Source organism: Ursus arctos, unplaced genomic scaffold (assembly GCF_023065955.2).
Source record: "Ursus arctos isolate Adak ecotype North America unplaced genomic scaffold, UrsArc2.0 scaffold_14, whole genome shotgun sequence".
Lineage (NCBI taxonomy): Eukaryota > Metazoa > Chordata > Mammalia > Carnivora > Ursidae > Ursus > Ursus arctos.
This window is the reverse complement of record NW_026622808.1, coordinates 34,197,619-34,221,750: the sequence shown is the minus strand read 5'-3', so window position 1 is coordinate 34,221,750 and position 24,132 is coordinate 34,197,619. Positions and strand designations below refer to the sequence as shown.

Below are 24,132 nucleotides of genomic sequence, written 5' to 3'. Positions count from 1 at the left end.
ACACTAGCAAACTGTTCACACTCAGAGTGGATGTAGGGACGGAATTAGGTGACGTTGTAAAGCTCCTGGCCTGGGGCTTGCCACATCACATGCATGCAAGGAAATGTTTACTTATGTCTCTTTCTATCTCTCCTTTCCTACAGAGATTGATCCTTTACAGTTTTCCTTTTTTTTTTTCTTTACATTTTTCCTTAAGCCTCACTGGAAATTAAAAATCATTGGACATGGATGTCTTCCGAATTTATTATAATCTAATCCAACTTATTTGTGATTCCAGGCACTTTCATCTCTCCTCCCCAGTCCCTATGGGACCGTGCCCCACTACACTATCTCTTCTCCCTACCTTCATTCTCCCTTCTAAAAGCCCCTTCAGTCCTGCCATTCTTTTCTACCGAACTTCTTCAAAGTATCCTCATCCCTGCCTCTACATTTCTGCACTGCTCACTCAACTCTTCACAATCAACTGTTTCTTCTTATCCAATGGTTAAAACACATCATTTAAAACCTCCTCTGACAATCTCCAAATTCAATGGTTGTTGTTGTGACTCAGTGTAATTTTCCATCTACTGACTCCCAAACCTGCGCTTTGGCTATAAATTCTCATTTTTCCTTGTTGTAATCATAGTTGAGCCCAGTCTCTCTCCTCTAAGGCAAAATCCTATTACAGTGGTCCTTACACCCATCACAATGGTCCTGGAAGTCTGCCTTACTATCTTTAACAAGTGTCTGAATAATTTTTTTCTTTAACAAAGCCCTTAGTGGCTATCAGTGGATATCCCAACCTGGGCCCTGACATCTCTGGCAGGTGCTTTCTACTGGCTCTACCAGATTGTGATCTGCAGTAGCTGTATTGAGAAGCCTATAACAGTTATTTCAATGATCTGTTGGACCAGGATGAAGCAGTGGGTCCTTTGAGAACTGTCTTCTGTTGATTAGCAACTGGTGGGAATGAGCAGGCCAAGGTGTGCAACCAAGTAGATGTTGGGGCAGGAGTGGGAGTTACTAACCTGGCTGAATGACTCTACCTGTGGCTTTGGCCTTGAAGCCGGAGTAGAAATGAGGGAAAGGAGAGAATGCCTTTTATTTGAATTCATCTAGATTCTACACAGAGTCATTTCTGCAGCTGTAAACTTAATGCTGGAAGTCCGTCTTGAGAGTTTATAACAAGTCATTAGTTCTTTTGATAAATGTTACCAGTTCACCGCCTGCTCTGTAACATTTCTGGTCTGCACATATAATACTCTAAAAAAGAAGTGAGGGAGGAATTAGTTTGTGTGTATCATGGCAATTTTCTAGTTTTCAGTTTAAGTTGAAAAACTTGTTCAGAAGTTATTGCCGCTTTATTCACAAAGGATTTTCCTTCTACCCTAAGTTATCTGTTTTATTCTCTAGTGTCTTGATGATTTTGACCTCTACAATCTAACAGTTTTCTAAGAAAGACTTAGAAATTAAATTTAGCCACAGAGGCAACTCTTTACCATTTGGAATGATACCTGAAATCATACTCCCTTAATGTGGAATTGGCTTTTAAGACACCATGAACATGTAGTTTAGAATGTGAAAAAACAAACTATAGAAATGATCCCTAAAAGTATAGTTATACACAAGTAATGAATCATGGAACTTTACATCAAAAACTAGGGATATACTGTATGGTGACTAACATAACATAATAAAAAATTATTATAAAAAATAAAATAAAACTCGATGATTTATTTTTTTTGAAACAAAAGTTTTAATTTATTCTTTTAAAACAAAATTCATATCACATGTTTGATTTGTTTTCTTTTTAGTATCAACAGTGGGACTTGGTGGGCCAGAGCTGACTAGGTAAGTCACAGTGCAGTGAGGTGGCACCCCTCTTCACCCCACCCTTCTCCCTGTTCAAGTACCTACTCGTGTCTACTGAATCTTCTGAAGGTTGGAAGAGGTGCTGACTGGAGGGAAGGACGGATGCCAGCACAAGTGGAGCTGGGAGATATGACAGAGCCATTGAAATCAAATTCATGATCAAATTAGAAAAATCTGGTTCCATGAGATTCAGCAACAGGGCCTGAGGGTAGGAGAGGCACAGTGGGTCAGAGTACACAGTAGTGACTGAAACCTTCCTCTACCAGCACCTAAGTGTCACACAGAGGAGAGAGCCTTGCCCCTCTAGGTTCACAAACTGCAAAACTGTGCATCATTAAGAAATTTAGAGTGATTGAGCCATACTACCAAAGTGACTGGAGGCAGAGATAGGGAAATACTAAGAAGAACTTAGAAGGGACCTAACAAGAGGTGGAAATTCCACCAACATTGGAACTGAGATGACACTGAAGGACACTCCTTTGCTCCCACCTCCATGGTTCCAAACACAGAAATGCCAGATAAAAATATAACAAAAATTATAATGAAATGTAAAAAATAAAAGGAAACAAGAAAACAGGATAGTAAGCACATGAACTTATGTCATGACAACGGACCAATATGGTGTTATTCCCAAATATAATCCTAACGGCCAGGAAATTGGATTTTAGTGCCCAGGCAAGGACCAGAAGTGTAGCCCTGGAACTGAATTCTTGCACAAATCTCAAAGCTAGGATGCCTAAGGGATTGAACCCTCTGTAAAATGGAGTCTGGAAGTGGCAAGAATCTTTTCATTAGTCTGAAACTTCAGGTAAAAGTGAAAATTGAGGGACAAAATTAAAATAAGGTAGAAATAAAATACTAGGAAATAATGTCAAGGAAGTTGGATGACCTTTCTAGAGAGCTTGAGAGAGAGCCAGTCAGTGTCACAGTTAAGAACATGTACTGTGAAGACAGACTTCCTGTGCCCAGCTCTACCATTTATTAGCTGTGTGATCTTGGACAAGTTACTTCCCTCAATCTTCTCATCTGTAAAGGTAGATAATAATAGTGCCTACTTCATCAATATTAACTTATTAATATCTTACCTCCAAAATGTTTAGTATATAGATTTAAAAAAACCCTTTTGGAAAAAAAATTGGGATTTGAAGGGAATTTGATGAATTAAAAAAAAAAAAAGAATGTGAAAAAACAAAGGACCAAAACAGTTCTAGGAATCTCCCATTGGGAATACTTTAGAATTCCATTTAATTTATTTATGGGCTTTTTAGCTATACTTCTTTGCATTATTTTATATATCCTTAACTATTCATGGTAAATTTAGAATTAATATTTTTCCATTTTACATAAAAGGTAGAAAAATGTCAACTTTAGAGGTTAAATTACCACTCCGCACCATCTTTTCTGCTATAGTTGTCATACGTACTACATGTACAAACATTATAACACCTTCAAAAATGTTATTTTTGCCTTATATAGTCATGTGTTTTTTAAAGTTAAGAGGATAAATAGACTTTTAGATTCACCCACATATTTACCATTTCCAGTGCTCTTCAATCATTCCTGAAAATCTGGGTTTCCCTCCAATTCTTTCCTTTAACCTGAAGAACTTTGGTTAGCATAACTTGAAGTGCAGTTCTGCTGGTGACATATTCTCTTCATTTTCCTTTATCTGAAAATGTCTTTATTTTGTCTTCATTCTTGAAAGACTCTTTCCACTAGATATATAATTTTGTGTTTGTTCTTCAACACTTTAAACATGCTTTTCTACTGTCTTCTGGTCTCTACAGTTTCTGATAAAAAGCCCATGATAATTTGAATTGTTTCCCTGTATGCAATGCATCATTTTTTGCTAGCTGCTTTTAAGATTTTCTTTTTCATTGTTTTTAAGTAGTTGACAATGATGTGTCATTTATCCTGTTTGGTGTCTGATAGGCTTCTTAAATCTGTAAATTTATGTCTTTCACAAAATTTTGTGAAGTTATTTGCCATTATTTCTTCAGCTGTTTTTTCTGACCCATTCTTTTTCTTTTTTTCTTCTGAAATTCCAGTGTAAGCCTTTTGAAACTGTCACCTTAACGTTTTGTTGTTTATTTTGCTTTGTTTCAATATTTTTCCTTCATATTGGTATTTATATTCACTGATTCTCTCTGCTATGATCTCTTGGTTCAATTAACTTCATTCAGAGATATTTTTATTCCAGATATTCTTTTTTTTAAGATTTTATTTATTTATTTGACAGAGATAGAGACAGCCAGCGAGAGAGGGAACACAAGCAGGGGGAGTGGGAGAGGAAGAAGCAGGCTCATAGCGGAAGAGCCTGATGTGGGGCTCGACCCATAACGCCGGGATCACGCCCGGAGCCGAAGGCAGACGCTTAACCGCTGTGCCACCCAGGAGCCCCATATTCCAGATATTCTTAATATAGATATATTTTTCAGTTCTAAAATTTCCATTTGGTTATTTAAAAAAGTGTTTTGTATTTTTCTGTTGAGATTTTTACTATTTATTCACTCATTGAACATGTTATAACAGCTGCTTTAAAAGCCCTGTTGATAATTCCAACATCTAAGTCATCTCAGGATTGGCTTCTATTGATTGCCTTTTCACCTGAGAATGGGTTACATTTTCCTGGCTGTTTTTATGTCCCCAAATTTTGGACTGTATCTTGGACATAGTAATTGTTATGCTACGGAGATGCTTGATTCTTTTATGGTCTTCTTTAGAAGGTTAGTTAGTATTTTTATTTTAATAGGAATTAACTTGATTAGACTTAATCTGTAATATTTCTCCTGTGATTGATAGAGGTCAAATCTCAGTTTTCTTTTAGCCTTAAGTTGCTAGCTGTCTTGAGTTTGCTTGCCTATTTGTGGTTCAAGGTTCACCTGCTGACATGCAGAGTTCATATACAGAATTTGGGATTGTCCATTTCCTGCTCTCTCCTCTCCAAGACTCCCTGCAGTGGTCATGCTTGCCCCAGACTCCATCTCTTGGTTCCTCAGGCTAAAAATATGGCAGGCTTTCTGTTGGAGTTTTAGCTACCCCATGATGTTCTGAGACTACAATCAGACCAAAACCACAGAAGCGGGAAATTCACCATGTGTTGGTTCCTTTCTCTTAAGTTTTTACTCCCCTCCAATATCTGCCTACTTTTTCTCATTCTGCAGAACCTTAAGGTGATTGTTTTTTGATTTTTAGCCGGTGTTAATAGGTAACTGTGGCAGGGCTAGCCTGTTAGCTCACTCCACCATTCCAGAAATGAAACCAGCACAGCTCTACCTTTAAAAAACAGCCCAAATCCAACCCACCCTCATTTCTTATCTCTCTCTCTCTCTCTCTCTCTATCTATCTATCTATCTATCTATCTATCTTACTTATTTATCCTTAAATGACCAAGGGTGAGGAAGCTGACTATAGTTTCATCACTTGGCTCCACCTTATGACTTAAGTCTTTTTTTTTTTTATAAGAGAACTTTCTTTCTTTAAAGATTTTATTTATTTATTTGAGAGAGAGAGAGAGAGCATGATCATGAGTGGGGAAGAGGGGAGGAGGCAGAAGGAGAGGGAGAAGCAGACCCCCTGCTGAGAAGGGAGCCCGATGTGGGACTTGATCCCAGGACCCTGAGATCATGACCTAAGCCGAAGGCAGACGCTCAACCAACTGAGCCACCCAGGTGTCCCTGGAAGTCATCTTGAGATTCACTAATGTGAGGGTGGTAGACAAGAGATCTTTCCCTTGGGAGATAGCCCCATGGTATATTCACCTTCTCAGTAAGACCTATGCTGACTACTTCATTCAAGATAGCAAATTCTCCCCTATAGTTCACTTTTTATATTTGATAACATTTATCTCCAAATATATTATACACTTATATTAATTGGCTTCATGAGAGCAGAAACTTTTGTGTGTTCTATTCACTGCAATATCTCTAGAGACTATAACAGTGGAAGTACATAGTAAGTGCAAAACAGATGTCTGATTCATAAATAAATGATTATACCAGTCTACTATAACTTCTATCTCTGATACCCCTTAATTCTCCACAAGCCTCTCAAGGCAGAGGATTTTTTTTGAACTCAGGTCAGAAGCATTAGTCATTCTATTCTATGTTGCACTGCGCATTATGGTCTAGACAGAGCAGACGGCAAATTTCTTCTAAACAAAGATCTTCTTAAAGAACCTGACCATTTCTTTCACTGTTTTCATCTAAACTCTATAGGACACTGTATTAAAAATTTTCTCTAGCCTGACATCTACTCAGAGCATAATAACCATTGGTAACTTCTGATCTTATTCTCAGATGAAAAAAGACATAGTTTTAACAACAGACCAAGGTACATACCTAAAGTGAAAGTTTCACTTTGCCTATCCCTTAGCAGATTTTCACTTTAGTGTTTCTGAGCAAGACCTGATGCCTTGGGCATACATATGAAAGCATGTTGGATTGGGTTGGCCACTGGAATGAAATATATTTAGGTTTAAACCATACCTGCATTCATTCTATATTTTCAGTTTTGTGTTATATAGGAAAATACATTAATGAAAAAAAACTTACAAGATAATAGGATTATATACAGATTCACTTAAATATTTGTGTGTGGGTTTCTCCATCCATAGGGCACAGATCCCTGGCTTTCTTTGTATGAGAGTGAGCTAATTTTTAATTTCCATAAATCTTTGTAATTTCCAAGGAAGATATGCATATTGATAATGACAGACTAGATAGCAGAGCAGAAAAGGAAAGTGATGTTGACAGTCACCTGAGCCAGAGTACTAGCTCCTCTTATTCCTGCTGGGACTCACAGAAAATGTTTGGGGGGAATGTTGGGTAGTGAGCTGGAGGCTATGTCCTAGACCAAGTTAAGACAGTCTAGACCATACCATGGGGCCCTGAGTGGAAGGACCAAGACTGAAATGCAGATCCCTCACTGAGTGCCTGAGCTCCTGCCAATAAGATCCAGTTGCATTGTAAGACATGACTTTTTTTTTTTTTGCAGAGGGAAGCAAAACTCTTTGATTTAATAAACAAAATTCTCACACAACGTTTTAAAAGAAAATTCCTCACCAGAGCACCTGAGATTTTCACAGAGGCAAATTATCTCATTTGGGTAGAATGCTGGACTCTCAAGGAGAGTTCTGTATTTCAACTACAGAAGCAGCTGATTTTCAAGAAAATGTTAATTCTACGCAAGGGTATTTTGTTTTGTTTTGTTTTTTAATGAAACCAGTTTATTCTTTAAAAAAAAGTTGCTTTAAAAAGCAGTTTTATATTGGTAATGCTACCATTATTATTTTTTTTATTTTAATGTTTTTTAATTATATTATGTTAGTCACCATACAGTACACATCCCCGGTTTCCGATACGCAAGGGTATTTTGAACGCTGAATAAACTCCAGGAGAATAAGAAACGAAGCATTTTAGTTTGCTTTGCACAGCAGCCATGAAAAGATAGCTAACATAAGTGTTTTCATGTGATAATCAAGAAAGATTAAGTTTTTGAGGGCAACTTTGTGTTCCCAAGACCTAGCAGAAAAACCTGGCCGAGAACTCCTTAGGGAAAGCCAGTTGAGTGATGAAATCAATCACTGGTACCCTGAGACTTTAGAGCACTTTGCTAAATTGGTAAAGGGCCAGCAAGAGAACCAGGCATATTAACAGGCACACCAGAGGTACACAGAAAATAAGTTAGTTACACAATAATACTCCTTGTGTGAAAAGGAAATTCATATAATAGAATAAGTGAATCCATACAGAACCAAATACGAGCCATACCACAAATTCTATTCCAAAAGAAAATTATTTGTACTATTTTGAGGAGGTAATTATGTGGTAATTATTAAATAGATTAATATAATGGTTAACAATCTTAATAGATGTGTATATAGAAAAAACATTTAACTTAGGCAATGCACTCCTTTTATGGAGTCCATGATATTAGGGAAAAAATACGAAGGACATTTTTTTATTTTAATTTTTTTTCCTTGTGCTAATTAATACCTAAATTTTATTTTATTTTATTTATGAGTGACATTGAATTATATTAAAATTATATTTTTTATAATAATTCTTTATTATATTATGTTAGTCACCATACAGTACATCCCAGTTTTTGATGTAAAGTTCCATGGTTCATTACTTGCATATAACACCCAGTGCACCATGCAATACGTGCCCTCCTTAATACCCACCACCGGCCTATCCCATTCCCTCACCCCCCTCCCCTCTGAAGCCCTCAGTTTGTTTCCCAGAGTCCATAGTCTCTCATGGCTCATTCCCCCTTCCCAAATTTTAAACCCTAAAATCACTGGATTATTTTTGATCTAGGATTATTAATCCTGAAAAACAAAGGCAATAATAATGAGTGGTTGGTGATTCACTTTCTTCATTTGCGTTTACCTCCTTTAGCTGGTTTCCTCAGTCTAATAAATGACAAATTCAGAGCAGGGTATCTCTACGTGGCCCAAACAGACCTGCCAACCCCACGTGAGACAGTAAGACCTGGATCTGGGTTCACCCGCCGGCCCACCTTATCCCTAAATATTGAAAGCCCTAGGTCCCCCTCTAGGTATGTTTCTGAACGAGCTCCTTTGTTCATCAACTTGGATAAAATCCTTGCATTTTGTATGTCACTTTGCACCTTCCAAAGCATTTTGATATGTATCTATATCGCTTTATTCTCACAACCACCTAGTGAAATCAAAAGGATCCCCATTTTGCAGAGAAAACTGAAGCATGGAGAGATCATATGATCCGCTCACTTGAATTAAGAGCATGGTTTGGATCCCAATTCCTTCCCTACTTTCTGACTGCATCATTTCTGATTTTAATGCACATTTATAAGCTTAAAAGTTAGTAGTGCCCTGCCAGTTTTTAAAAATAATTTGCTCACCATGCTTTGGGCACACAGTATCAGTGCAAACACCCATGATGCCTTCCAAGGGAAATCACTTCTCTTGTGGGGCAAGAGCCTCACGAAGGACATTTTAAATTCTGGCCTTTTATAGACTTTGTTCTTCTATTACTCATTATCACTCAACAGCAAAGCAGATGTTTGTCCCACACTGACATCTGAAGCAGGCCATTTGAACAAGGGGAGAAGTATAAACGAAACATTGTGGTCTATTTATCTACTCATACAGCAAGCCAATATTAGTTATAACTTGCTGTAATTGTCTCTCTTAAATTGCCAGCCAATTTAAGAAAGTATCACTACCAAAACTTTAAATGTCAGTTCAAGAATTCTTTTTAGAAATTTTAGTCTTTTAAAAAAATTACTGAAGATTATAATACACATTATATGCATCCAGACATATATAGTTTATCTCCACAAATATGTCATACTAAACATAGAATTGTAAACTTGCTGTTTTCACTGAACAATATTTCATTAAATTTTTTTAATATATAGAATGTGCTTATGTAGAGATAATCCTTGCTGTAGGATTCTAATATGGTCTCCCAAATTTCCTTCCCAATTCTGGGGTTTCATAATCCCTGTGACTGTAAATAAGGTGGCATTTACTCCCATGATTAGGCTATGTTATATGGCACAACTGAACATAAGATAGGGAGAGTGTCTGGGTGAGTATGACTCGGTGCCGTGAATCTTTTAAAAGTGCAGAATTTTCTTCTGCTGGTTGCAGAAAGCAAAGTCAGAGGTTCAAAGCGTGGAAAGAATTCACTGCATTGCTGATAACCTAAAGATGAAGGGGGCTACGATGTAGCAAGGAAAGCAGGTGACCTTTAGCTGCTGAGAGCAGCTCTCAGCTGAAAGCCAGCAAGGAAATGGGAACTTCAATCCTACAACTGTAAGAAACTGAATCCTGCCAACAACATCTAAAGAGTCTGGAACCATATTCCCCCTAGAGCTTTCAGACTAGAACACAGCCCAGTTGACACTTTTGACTTCAGCTTTGTGGTAACCTGAGCAGAGCCCAGTCATGTCTGGGCAGACTTCTAACCTACACAGCTATGAACTAAAAAATGGGTATTTTTTTTAATTCACAGAATTTGATGTCATATGTTGCGCAACAATCGAAAACTAATTCAGTTCCTTTCTCACTTGTTTTCATCTTAATCTTTTCAAAGGTTATACCATTATGTATTTAGTTATCTCTCTACTTACGGACATTTTGACTGCTTTAATTAAGATATCTGCTACTACAGAAATAACACTCATGTATATGAACACAAGTTTACTGGTAGCAAGTTGCTCATAGTATATGCATACAATTTTTAAGATGTATTATATGACTCCAAAAGCACAAGCAACATGAGAAAAAAATAAAGTGGACTTCATCAAAACTAAAAATTGTTGTCCATCAAAGGATGTTATCAAAAAAGTGCAAAGACAACCTACAGAATGGGAGAATATATTTGCAAATCATATATCTGATAAACATTTAGTATCCAGGAAGTATAAAGAACTCTAACAACTTAAAAAAACAAATAAAAATGTCAAAAAAGAAAAACAAAATTGGAGGCATCACAATTCCAGACTTTAAGTTATATTACAAAGCTGTAGTGATCAAGACAGTATGGTACTGGCACAAAAACAAACACATAGATCAATGGAATCAAGCAGAAAATCCAGAAATGAACCCATAATTATATGGTCAATTAATCTTCAACAAAAAAGGCAAGAATATGCAATGGGGAAAAGACAGTCTCTTTAAACAAATGGTGTTGGGAAAACTGGACAGCTACATGCAAAAGAATGAAATTGGACCACTTTCTTACACCATACACAAAAAACTCCAAGTGGATTCAGGACCCTAAATGTGATGATACTTGAAACCATAAAAATCCTACAAGAGAACCAAGGCAATGACTTCTCTGACATCAGCCATAACAATGTCTTTCTAGATATGACTCTTAAGGCAAGGGAAACAAAAGCAAAAATAACTATTGTGACTCCATCAAAATAAAAAGCTTCTGCACAGCAAAGGAAATGACAAACAAAACTAAAAGGTAACCCATGGAATGGGAGAAGGTATTTGCAAATGACATATCTGATGAAGGATTAATATTCAAAATATATAAAGAACTCACACAACACCCCAAAAACAAATAATCCAATTAAACAATGGGCAGAAGACATGAACAGACATCTCTCTGAAGAACACACACAGATGGCCAACAGACATATGAAGAGATGCTCAACATCACTCATCATCAGGGAAATGCAAATCAAAATGACAATGAGATATCACCTCACATCCGTCAGAATGGCTAAAATAAAAAACTCAAGAAATGACAAGTGTTGGTGAGGATGCGGAGAAAAAGGAATACTTGCGTACTGTTGGGAATGCAAACTGGTACAGCCACTGTGGAAGACAATATGGAGGTTCCTCAAAAAGTTAAAAATAGAATTACCCCATGATCTAGTAATTGCACTACTGGGTATTTACCCTAAGAATAAGAAAACACTAATTTGAAGGGATATAAGCCCCTATGTTTACTGCAGCATTATTTACAACAGAAAATTATGGAAGTAGCCCAGTGTCCATCAATGGATGAATGGATAAAGAAGATGTGGTATATATACATAGGATAGAATATTATTCAGACATAAAAAGAACAAAATCTTACCATTTGCATCAACATGGATAGAGTATAATGCTAAGCGAAATAAGTTAGTCAGAGAAAGACAAATATCATATGATTTCACTCATATGTGGAATTTAAGAAACAAAACAGATGAGCAAAGGGAAAAAACAGAGAGAGGCAAACCAAGAAACACACTTTTAACTACAGAGAAAAACTGATGGTTACCAGAGGGGAGGTAGGTGGGGGGAATGGGTGAAATAGGTGGTGGGGATTAAGGAGTGCATGTGTCATGATGAGCACTAGGGGATATATGGAATTGTTGAATCACTATATTGTACACCTGAAAAATCATATAACTCTGTATTTTAACTATACTGGAATGAAAATTTAAAAAAAATTCAGTTGTTTATAGCAGCATTAACAACAATAGCCAAATTATGGAAAGACCCCAAATATCCATCAACTGAAAAACGGATAAAGAAGTTGGGAAAACGTATTGCACAGTGCACTGGGTGTTATATGCAAATAATGAATCATGGAACATTACATCAAAAACTAGGGATGTACTATATGGTGACTAACATAACATAATAAAAAATTATTATAAAAAAAGAAGTTGGGGGAAAAAAGTTGTGATATATCTATACAATGGAATATTAGCCATAAAAAGAATGAAATCTTGTCATTCACAACAACATGGATAGAGTTGTCTCTATCCATGCGAGTAAGTCAGTCAGAGAAAGATAAATACCGTGTGATTTCATTCATATGTGGAATTTAAGAAACAAAACAGATGAACACAGAAGGGAAAAAAAGAGACAGGCAAACCATAAAACAGACTCTTTATCGTAGAGAACAAACTGAGGGTTGCTGGAGGGGTGGGTGGGGGGATGAGCTAAATGGGTGATGGGCCTTAAAGAGGCATTGTTGTGATGAGCACTGTGTGGTGTATGTAAGTGACAAATCACTAAATTCTACCCCTGAACTAATATTACACTATCTGTTAACTAACTGGAATTTAAATAAAAACTGGAAACAAAACAAAACAAAATATTCAGTTAATATATATATTTTTTAAATTTCTAAAAAAAGGGACAAATAATCTAAAAACAGGCAAAGGACTTGAATATACATTTCTCCAAATAAGATATACAAATGGTGAATAAACACATGAAAAGATGCTCACATCATTAGTTACCATTAAAATGCAAATCAAACAAAAATGAGGTACTAATTCACATTCACACCCTATAGGATAGCTACAATGAAAAAAAAAAAAAGAAAAGAAAATTACAGTATTGATGTGGATGTGCTGAAACTGGAGCCCTCACATATTGCTGGTGGGAATGTAAAATGGTTAGGTCTCTGTGAAAAACAGTTTGGCAGTTCCTCAAAAGTTAAACAGAAATACTATATAACCCAGAAGTTCCACTTCTAGATATATATCTAAAAAAACAGAAGGCAGGCAATCAAATACTTATACACACGTGTTCACAGTAGTACTATTCACTACAGTCAAAAGGTAGAAACAGTGCAACTATCCAACAATGAATGAACAAATAAATAATTTGTGGCATAGCCATACAATGGAATATTAATTAGCCATATAAAGAAAGGAAGTACTGATGATACATGGTACAACGTGAATGAACCTTAAAAACATTATAAGTGAAGCAAATCAGGTGCAAAAGGTCACATATATATACGATTCCATTTATGCGACATATCTAGAATATGTAAATCTATAAAGATGGAATGCAGATTGGTGGCTACCAGGAGCGGTAAGCAGGGGTAGATTGGGGACAGAAACAAAGATCAACTGTTTATTAGATTCAGGGCTTCATTTTGGGGTATGGAAATGTTTTGGAACTAGACAGAGGTGATGGTTGTACTACATTATGAATGCAGTAAATGTCACTCAACTGTTCATTTTAAAATGGTTAATTTTATGCTATGTCAACCTTACCTTGATTTAAATAAATGCGTTCCATATAATTTTTAATATTTATAGCTTATCTGTGTGTTTCTTCTTGATTACTCTTACTACTGGTATACTTATTAAAATTTGTTTTATTGAAGATAATTAACATACAGTGTTAATTTAGTTCTAGTATATACCACAGGATGATTCAACAATTCTATACATTTCTCAGTGCTCATCAAGATAAGTGTACTTTTCATCGCCTTTATCTATTTCACCTCTCCCCCCACCCACCTCCCTTCTCGCAAACACTAGTCTGTTCTCTGTATTTAAGAGTCTGGTTTTTTTGTTTTTCTCTTTGTTTGTTTGTTTCTTAAATTCAACATATGAGCGAAATTATATGTTATCTGTCTTTCTCTGTCTGATTTATTTCACTTAGCATTATATCCTCTAGGCCCAACCATGTTTTTTGCAAATGGCAAGATCTCATTCTTTTTAATGTCTGAGTAATATTCCATTGAATACACCACATCTTCATCCATTCATCTACCGATGAACACTTAGGTTGTTTCCATATCTGGGCTATTGTAAATAATGCTACAATAAACACAGGGATGCACAGACCTTTTCAAATTAGTGTTTTCATTTTCTTTGGGTAAATATCCAGTAGTGGAATTACTGGATTATATGGTGATTGCATTTTTAGTTTTTTGAGGAACCTCCATACTGTTTTCCACACTGGCTATGCCAATTTGCATTCCCACAACAGGGGCATACCAACAAACCACAAAACTCTTAGAAGAAAATATAGGCAGTACTTTCTTTGACATCAGCCACAGAAACATTTTTCTAGATATGTCTCCTCAGGCAAGAGAAACCAAACCAAATTAAGCTACTGGGACCACACCAAAACAAAAAGCTTTTGTACAGCAAAGGAAACCATCAACAAAACAAAAAGACAACCTACAGAATGAGAGAAGGTATTTGCAAATGATATATCTGATAAGAGGCTCGTATTCAAAATATATAAAGAACTAAAAGGACTCAACACCAAAAAAAGTAATCCAATTTAAGATGGGTAGAGGACCTGAAGAGGCATTTTTCCAAGGAAGGTATGTCTGTTTTTTTAAAGTTTCTTTTTTTAGATAATCAGTTTTTATTTTATTGACCCTTTCTTTAAGTTCTGTTATTATATTATTTTCTTCCTTCTGCTTTCTTTAGGTTTACTTTGTTTTTTTCTTGCATCCCAAATTCAAAATATAAATCATTTATTTTTCATTTTTGGGGGTGAGGTGTTTCTTAATAATGACCTGTTTTTTTAAATTTAATTTCATTTTATTATGTTATGTTAGTCACCATACAGTATATCATTAGTTTTTGATGTAGTGTTCCATGATTCAGCCAATGACCTGATTTGTTAACAGTCAGTGTGTAAACATGGAGGAGGTACTCAGCAAAAGTGATGGGCACAGGAAGGCATCCACATGCTGACAAACGTTCATGCAGTATTTTGGCAGCTGCCCACAAAGGCCAGCATGTGGATGCAGCTAAAGGAACAGCTGTACGTACCATGGCTCTTCCATGTGGGTAATTTTGTGTGCTCTGTCAATGGCAGTCTTTCACCTTATTTAAGGTCACATCTGACTCTATGTTGGATTAGGGAATCTAAGGGTTTCTTTGTGAATAACTTTATTTCTTAAATTTTAATTTTAATTATATCTGTGCACAACAGTGCTTTCAAAGTCAAATAGCTCAAACCAAAAGTTGTTGTGGTAGTGAAACCTTCTTCCATCAAGACACCATAAATCATCAGTGAGCTTCATGTCTTTCCCCAATATATACTATATCCATTAAGAACAAAGCATTTTGGCCCAACTTGGATGTTCTAAATTCACCATTACCACAGAGTGAGGTGGTGGGGAAGAGGACAAGATCTATTTAACAACCTTGGCTTCTCCATCCTCTGACAACAATCAAAGAGGGCACTGCTCCCAAGGAAGAATCTTGTGACAGCAAAGAAAATAAGCAATCTTTTATTTGTGCCTTCATGTCTTTCATCAGTGATGAAAATTTTCCTTCTTTTCCGTTTTTCTGTGATCCTAGTTAGGTGTTTATTATCTTTTCTCATTCAATTCTCCATGTCCCATAATGCTCGTTTCATATTTTTCATCTCCTTATATCTTTTTACTACATTCTGGATAGTTACACTCATTTATTCAAGAAATATTTACTGAGCACTTAGCACTATTTCAGGCACTTGGGTACCTCAGTGAACAAAATAAAAACATTGCTGCCCAGGAGGAGATTTATTTAAAAAGACAAAATGAGGAAACAGAATTAAATGATAAACACAATAAATGATTAAACTAGGTAGAATGCAGGAAGTGATAAATGCCATTTAAAAAAGAAGGGAGTAAGGTAAATCCTTCTCTGTTTTTTTTTTTCCTCCAGAAGAAAGACAATTTTATTTTCCTGTAATGAGATCACTGGTTATCTTAGAAAATTGTTTCAGAGCATAAGTGAGGCAAAGCTGCATAATGTTTGTCATACTGGTTATGTGATACATATACATTTTATTTAGTAAATCTTAAACTGTTATTAGGTGCAACACTTGCTAGGAAAATTCACATCTCCCCACATTTCTTTTTTTTTAAGTCACTTTATTGAGGTATGATTGATGTGAAAAGCTGTATATATTTCATGTATACACTGAATGAGTCTGTAGGTAAGTATATACTCATGAAACCATCACCACAATCTATGCCATAAACATATGCATCACCTCTAAAAGTTTCCTCCCACTCTAATTATTATTACTATTTATTTATAGTGTGAGATAAGAACACAACATATGATCTACCCTCTTGCAAATTTTTAAGAATACAAGACAGTATTGTTAACCATAAGCACTATGCTGTATAGTAGGGTTCTAGAACTTACCTCATGTAAATGGAACTTTGTACCTAATACATCTGCATTTTCCTCACCCCACCCAGGCTCTGACAATTGCCATTTTTCTCCCTGTTCCTAGGAGTTTGACTATTTTAGAGTCATCATATAAGTGCTATCATGTAATATTTGTCCTTCTACGTCTGGCTTATCTCACAAAACATAATGTCCTCCAAGTTCATCCACACTGTAGCAATTGGGAGGATGTCTTTCTTTTTTTAAGGCTGAAAAATATTCCACTGTATGTATATATCACATTTTCTTTATCCACTCATCTTCTGATGAAAATTTAGGTTATTTCCATGTCTTTGCTGTTGTAAACAATAATGCAATGAACATGGGAGTGCAGCTATCTCTTTGAGATCCTAATTTAAATTCCTTTGGATATATATCTGACGGTGGGATTGCTGGATCATAGGGTAATTCTATTTTCTACTTTTTGAGGAATCTCCATATTGTTTTCCATTATGGCTATACCAATTTACATCACTAACGTGTGCAAGGGTTCCCTTTTCTCCACATTCTTCCCAATACTCGTTATCTTTTGTTTATTGACGATAGGTATTCTAATAGGTATGAGGTGATATCTCATTGTGATTCTGATTTACATTTCCACGTTGATTAGTCATGTTGAACACCTCTTCATACACCTGTTGCCCATGTATATGTATGTCTTCTTTGGAGAAATGCCTATTCAGTTCCTTTGCCCATTTTTAAAATGGGTTATTTGGTTTTTTTTTTTTCTTTTTACTACTGCACTGTAGGATTTCCTTATATATTTTGAATATTAATACTTTATCAGATATACGGTTTGAAAATATTTTCTACAATATCATAGGCTGCCTTTTCATTTTGTTGCCTGTTTCTTTTGCTGTGCAGAATAAAAGTTTTAGTCTGATACAATCTCACTTGTTTATTTTTTGCAACAAAGCTTGTGTTTGGTGTCATATCCAAAATATCACTGCCAAGGTCAATGTCAATAAGCTGTCTCTCTGTGTTTTCTTATAGAAGTTTTAAGATTTAATGTCTTACACATTAAGTCTTTAATCCATTTTGAGTTAATTTTTGTGAATGGTATGAAAAATTTCATTCTTTTGCACGTGGATATCCAGTTTTCCCAACACCATTTATTGAAGAAACTATCCTTTCTCCATTGTGTATTCTTGGTACCCTTATCAAAGATTGGTTGACTGTATATGTGTTAGTTTATTTCTGGGCTCTCTGTTCTGTTCCATTGGTCATTGTATCTCTTTTTATGCCAGTACCATACTGTTTTGATTACTGTAGCTTTGTAATATATTTTTTTAAATTCAAGTACTATGATGCTTCCAGCTGTGTTCAATTGTTTCTTCTCTTTTAGTGGCATTTATTTTCCAAGCCTTAAATGAATTCCTAAATTACTTGGCAGCAGTACATTGTGCATGTTAGGTATACATTAACTGTTTTCTTAATGACTGACATATTTCCCGTGTTTTGCCCTTTGCTCTTCTCACATGTTCTCTTTTTCAGATAGCTTTGTTTCTGCATACAGAAACTATTCCCATGAAAATTCTCATCTCCATCTGTGACATTTCACCTGCATCCCAGATGCCCCCACCACATGACCTGTGGGTTGTTTGGCTATCACTTCAAACTCAACATAGTCCAAATTGAACTCATCATTTCCTTCACTCAACTGGCTTCAATAATTATAGCACCATTCTCCTTGTTTCCAGGGTAAAACCACCATCACCACCACCACCACAACAACAAACCACTGAGTTATAGGTTTTAGAAATAGAAAAAGTGATAAGAGAAATAAGTAAGTTTATTGTTACATTTAGTAGACTATTCGTCCTTTCAACAAATAATTATTGAGTACCTACCATACTCTATTAGGTTCAGGGGATTTGCTGGTGAATAAGATTAAAAAATCTCTGTTCTCATAGTGCTTACAGCCCAGTGATTGAACACAGGCAATAAAAAAGGTAAATATGTAAACTTTTTAGTATGCTAGATGGTGCTAAGTGCTAAGGAAAAATATAAAGCAAGGAAGAGACACTGAGAATATGGATGTGTATGTGGGAGATAGTGGTAATGATGGTTTCAATTCTAAAGATTTTATTTATTTTGAGAGAGGAGATGGAGAGAGAAAGCATGAGCAGGGGTGAGGGCAGAGGAAGATGGAGAAGCAGACTCTTCACTGAGCAGGGAGTCCAACATGGGAGCCCTATCCCAGGACCCTGAGATCATGAGCCAAAGGCAGACACGCTTGACCGACTGAGCCACCCAGGTACTCCTAGTGGTTTCAATTCTACATAGAGTGGCCAGGAAAAGCCTGAAAGGGTGATATTTGAAGGTGAGGATGCAAGCACCATGAGGACATTCGAGAAATAGCAGATGCAAAGAAAGGCCCTAAAGTAGAAACGTGTTGTATTTTCAGGGAATAGCAAGGAGGCCACTGTAAACTAGACTGATCAACGAGGGAAGGATAAGAAATTAGCTTATAGAGGTGATGAGGCTGGGTCCAAATCTTACAGGGCATGATGCCCTATCTTCTCTAATCTTACTACTAGCCTCCTTATCCTGAGGCTTTATCACTTCATGTCTGCAACAGCTTCTAACTTATCTATTTTCTAGTTTAACCTCTATAATACCACTATGATAATCTCAAATCACCACCTTCAACACGTCGTTCATGTCATCCCCCTGCTCAAGGATTCATAAGGGTTATCTAATGCATCAAATCTAAATCAGTATACAGGGTTTTCAGGGCTATTCTAGACATATTTAATCTTGTCTCTAACACATTTTCTGATTGAACATTTACTGAGTTCTTTCTTTGTTCAAGGGGCTGTGAGCAAAGATGAGTAAGAAACAGGTTCAAGACCTGGAGTTTACTGTCAATACAAACCTCTTCCCAGCTCTAATAACCTCTTCTAATTTCCTGAATACATACGTTGATATCTTTGTTGTGTCTAACTCATGCTTTTGCCTTTGCAACTTTTTGTGTTTGAGTAGCTTTTCTTATTGAACTTCCAATAAAATCCAAAATCCTTACATGACTACAAGGCCCTGTATAATCTGGCCCCTGACTATCTCTTCAATCCCCTCTTGAGATATCCTTTCCTTCTCTCACTTGCAACATTCCAGCAACACTGACTGCCATTCAGTTCTCTGAATATACCAAGTTTCCCCCTGCCTCTAGGCCTTCTTCTGCCTGGATCACATTATCCACTCATTCTGTTTACTCATACTTTAAGCCTCAACACGGATGCCGTAAGAGCCTCCCTTCACTCCAATCTACATGAGGTTTCAGAGCACTCTGCATGATTTTCCTTAACAACACCTATCATACTTTTTAAACTACCTACTTATTCATGTGATCATGTGTTTGGTGACCTCTCTCCAGTAGAGAGAGACAGTCTCTCTTCTAGATCATAAGGTCCAGGAAGACAAGCAGATATTTCTCTTGCTCACCTCAGTATCCCTAAGTTCTATCCCAACAGCTAGTAGATGTTTAATAAATATCTGTTGAACGAATGAATTAGTACCTTATCTGGATCCTGGACACTCTTTAATTCAATTACTTTCATTTTCTCCAAGAGCCCTCTCTCCAAGAGCCCTCTCTCCAAGAGCCCTCTCTCCAATGGGTTTCTCAGTGCTTCAATGAGCCTCTTCTTCTCTAATTTCTTTTTTATTTTTAAAAAGTACTTCTTCGAATATTGAATTCAAAACCTTGGTGACAACTGATCTAGCTAATTGTGACAGAAAAAGCCATCTCTCTCAGTGTATTACATGGTAAAGTTGACTATATTTCTTGCCCAAACGATACAGTTTAATCCTAAATATAAAGCAAGGTCTAAAATGTAATTGATTAGAAAAAAATATAAAACAACCAATGATTTAGACAAGACTGCTCATTTTTTTAGCTTAAAAAAACTCCATAAAAGTTTCTGTCTAAAGAGTTGTATTTTTTGTTTTTTCCTGACTGCTTCTTGTGCTTAAAGTCTTGCTGCATGTCAGTAAGACATATGCCCTAATCTTACTTTTCCACTTAGCTTTGGTACTTAAAATGAGGAAAACATGTTTTACACCTTCTAGAAATCCTGTAATGCCCTGTTCAGACCTCCTCAGGGTGAGGGACAGTCGTTTAAAACCTCTAAATCCCAAGCAGTTATTACAGGGGCCCACAAACAAGAAATTCTTAGTAAATCCTTGCAAAATGGCTCAATTAAATAAAAATTTCTTGATTCACAGAGGACTGAATTGTTATTTGACCACTTCTTCATTCATTCACTCAATAAATAATTATTTAATGCTCCAATATCCAGAGTCCTACGCTTAGCCCTGGGGTGGGGGGTGACGGTAAAGACACACAAGAAAGCTCCCTGAAATGTGGGCGAAATCTACATGCACGTGTATGATTCCAATCTAATATCTAATAATGTAATAAAGCTAGGTACAGGGTGTTATCATGGGCACAATGAAGTCCCAGGGCCTGACAATACTTATAAATACTGAGGAATGTTTCCTTTGGCTGAGTTTCAATGGACAGGAGTTTACCAAGCCGGCAAGGGTAGGGAGGCATGAAAGAGAAAAGCATGTTTAGGGTAAGACAACTAAGTCACCAAGATGCAGGAAATAAGGTTAGAGAAATAGAATTATATCATGCTGGACTTTTTATGTCACACTAAGTAACAAGGGCTTTAGGTTAAGTGGGAGTCGATGTGAACAGTTTGCATTTTTAAAAGATAAGTATGGTGGTGCTATGGACAATAACTCAGGGTAGGAAGGCTGTAGATTCAGGGAGTCTGTATTTGGGAAGAAATGTGAAGGATCTGGGGTGACAACAGCGATGGTGTAGGGGGAGTGAATTGATTGATTTTGGGAGACAGAAGTTGATAAGATACAGTGATTAATTGAGAAAGGAAGGAGATAGACAGAGAGGAGCCTAAGAGGACACCAAAGTTTATGGCATGTATCTCTGAGCAAATGATAATGCCTTTCACTTGATTTAAGGAGCACAGAAGGAAGTATATGTGTAAAGAAAGAAAATGAATTGAGTTTAGATATGCTGAGGTAGAAATGTCTGAGGGACATCCAAGGGCAGATGTCTGGTAGGAAAAAGGAAATGAGACTCTGAAGCTCAGGGGAGAGGTCTTAATCAGAGATTTAGATTTCAAGGCTAAATATTTATGATTTTGTACAGAATGATAACATGTCACAAAAACAGTTACAGCTACTAAGGCCCTACCAGCTGCTGCTTCTTCCTTTCTGCAGATTGTTTAATACTCATCAGTCAACATCTATCAGGATGTGCTATGCGGGTTTGCAGTTCGTCATTCACTGGAGCCTCTCTAGATTTGCCTGTGGGATCAGCAATGAGACTCCGAGGGAAGGAACACCTGGTCCTCTCATTAGCCTGCTCCCTCTGCTCACATGCATTCTCAGTCACAGAGGTGAGAGTGTCCTGGCAATATGGAACACTAGACTAGCACTCTTTGATTGATAAACATTGCTCTGTATCAACACTCTGTGCACCTAATGTAATAGATCCCTAACCTTTCATCATTTCTGATAACTGCTTCAAGGCAGTAATATATGACCAGTTTAATACCTAATCATTAGGAAAGCATACTTAGTTGGTATCATCAGTTTAATGAACTAAAATTTTTGAGGGCTTATACAACTACACAAATGTTAATGGAAGGAAGAAGGAACACTTATCAATTAAACCTAGATCTAAAATTCTGCATTATAAGTTCACTCTTAAAACAAAAGAAAGTAAATGGTATTTTCAGTTAAGGACCTTACAAGTTTATTATGTGAATGGGAAGCTGGTATAGTTCTCTAATATCTAGGGATTTTTAAATGACCAAAACATTTCCAGCAACTCTACAAAAAAAAATTTTTTTTAACCTCTCTTCTTTTAAAATGTTTTATTATTTCTTGAGGCTCAATTATAAATAATCAGCCCAAAGATAAAACAACTGATGCAGTGATGATCCTGCATGGATTACAAACCAGAGCAGGGGTGTCTCTGCTGGGCTTGGATCTTCTCTGTACAGTAAGGCCGATAAAGCATGTACTGGGCACAGGCACTGTGTGAGGTGCTGGGATCACGGAAAGAGAAGACACAGTCACTAGCACTCAAGGATGATAAAGCAGGGTGCTCTGGTTTTCAAACTGCAAACCCAGGGATTTTCAGTGGTTACACCCAATACTGGGTTGGGGAAAGGGCATAGTGAGATTTCTGTTATTTCCCTTTTCCCTCCAACAGTAAAGTAGCTCTATTTTGTCTGTTTCATTTATTGAACTTTCTAAAAAAATATAGCTTTTAGAAAGGATTCTTCCACATACAAAAATAAGGAATAAAGTTTACAAACCTCTGGGCTAATAGAAAAACAGGGGCAGCCAGAATCTGCATCCACACAGCCCTGGCCTGTAGTCTTGCCTGTGCCCAGCACCTGTAGCTACCATCCCTGCCACAACTGTCTTTAACCACAACCTTTCTAGACACCCATACTGCGAGACAGCAGTGACAAGGAAAACCCACAAGCCCCCATCATTTTAGCTCTCTGCCAAAGTGAAGCAGGGTGCTTTAATTTTCGGGGCAAGGGGTGTCAAGATCAGAGGTACCGTAGAGCATGAAAATTAACTGCTTTTCTTTTGTACTGTTATAACTTCCATTTTTAATTTTCCTACATATAACATGCAACTGGAAAAATGGAACAGCTGTTTCCAAATTTTAAGTAAAAAAAAACAAAATAAAAAACCCATAAAGCACTCTGAATACAGGAAATTTCCAAGCAATATAAAAGTATCCCCAAATTTATTTTCTCTCTGCCCCACCTGGAGGACAACCAGAGAAATGCCTGGATTCCCTAAAATTGGCACAATGATCATCTCACCCCATCAGAGCCTTGCTGTCCTATAGAGAAAGTGAAGCCCAGAGTGTCTCCTTGACTCCTCCCCACCTTTCAAGAAGGAAGCCCAGCGCAGTTGCTCATGATTATAGGCTTCATTGCTCTGCCAAGATACATGGTCTACTGCATATTGGCCCCATTCTGTGGCCTCTCTTCCAATCCAGGACAAAAAGGAATGATGTGGTCAGACCGACGTTCCCTTCTGTCCAGAAGATGCTCTCCCCTTTGCAGGGCTGGAATGGCATTGAGGGCTGAGGCTGCTCTCAGAAAGGAGAACACCATTAGCCTCTTTCCCTGTGAACCCTCTCTTTCACATGCAGCAAGGCAGAGCCCAGGGCTTCCTACATTCTAGAGTGGGGCCTCTCTGCTGAATTTGCTTTGTTCTGTGTTTCTCCTATGTGTTTTCTCTGGCACTGAATAGTTGCATCCTGTTTTCTCCCTGAGGTGGTGACAGCCAAGACTGGGATTTGAACTTCCATGTGGAAATAGGCATAGGATAAAAAAAGAGGCCACACGTGACTTCAAGGTACACTGGGATTTGAGGCAAAACTCCCAGCTCAGTAAGAGGTTACTTTATCTTGTTTTTTCCTTCTCTGTGCATCTATCTTCTCTGAAAGTCAGAGATGCTTATGACCCAGGTAATACCATCCTTACAAGTCTCAACCTCACCACAAGTTCTAGTAACTTTTACCTGATCTGCTTGCCTTCTCTCATATCATATAAGGAAAAGAAGACATCGGTGTCTTCCCCAATGGTATTGTAGGTGAAACTCTTCAGGCTGAGGAAGAAGTGGTGTGGCACTGGCATCCGACAGGTTTCCCCATGACGTGGGCGCATTGTATCTACCTAAGGAGGAAGGCAAAAAAACCAGTCGTTCCTATTTTAATTATTCACTACATTGATTATAAGTAAAATGAAAACTAAATGACCAACTCTCCTCATACTACCAAAGGGG

At 37.0% G+C, this 24,132-nt stretch overlaps 1 protein-coding gene and 1 pseudogene across 2 annotated transcripts in view; both read right to left on the bottom strand.

Annotated features, from left to right (window-relative positions):
* Nucleotides 1-24,132, bottom strand: part of DOCK3 (dedicator of cytokinesis 3) — a 569,026-nt gene that overhangs the window by 143,261 nt on the left and 401,633 nt on the right. For both annotated transcript variants that reach the window (XM_057311740.1, XM_057311742.1), the window contains one exon: nt 23,869-24,023. In XM_057311740.1, the coding sequence (XP_057167723.1) occupies nt 23,869-24,023 (155 nt within the window). The remainder of the gene's footprint in view (nt 1-23,868; nt 24,024-24,132) is intronic.
* LOC113257328 (small nucleolar RNA U3) lies at nt 1,477-1,601 on the bottom strand (annotated as a pseudogene).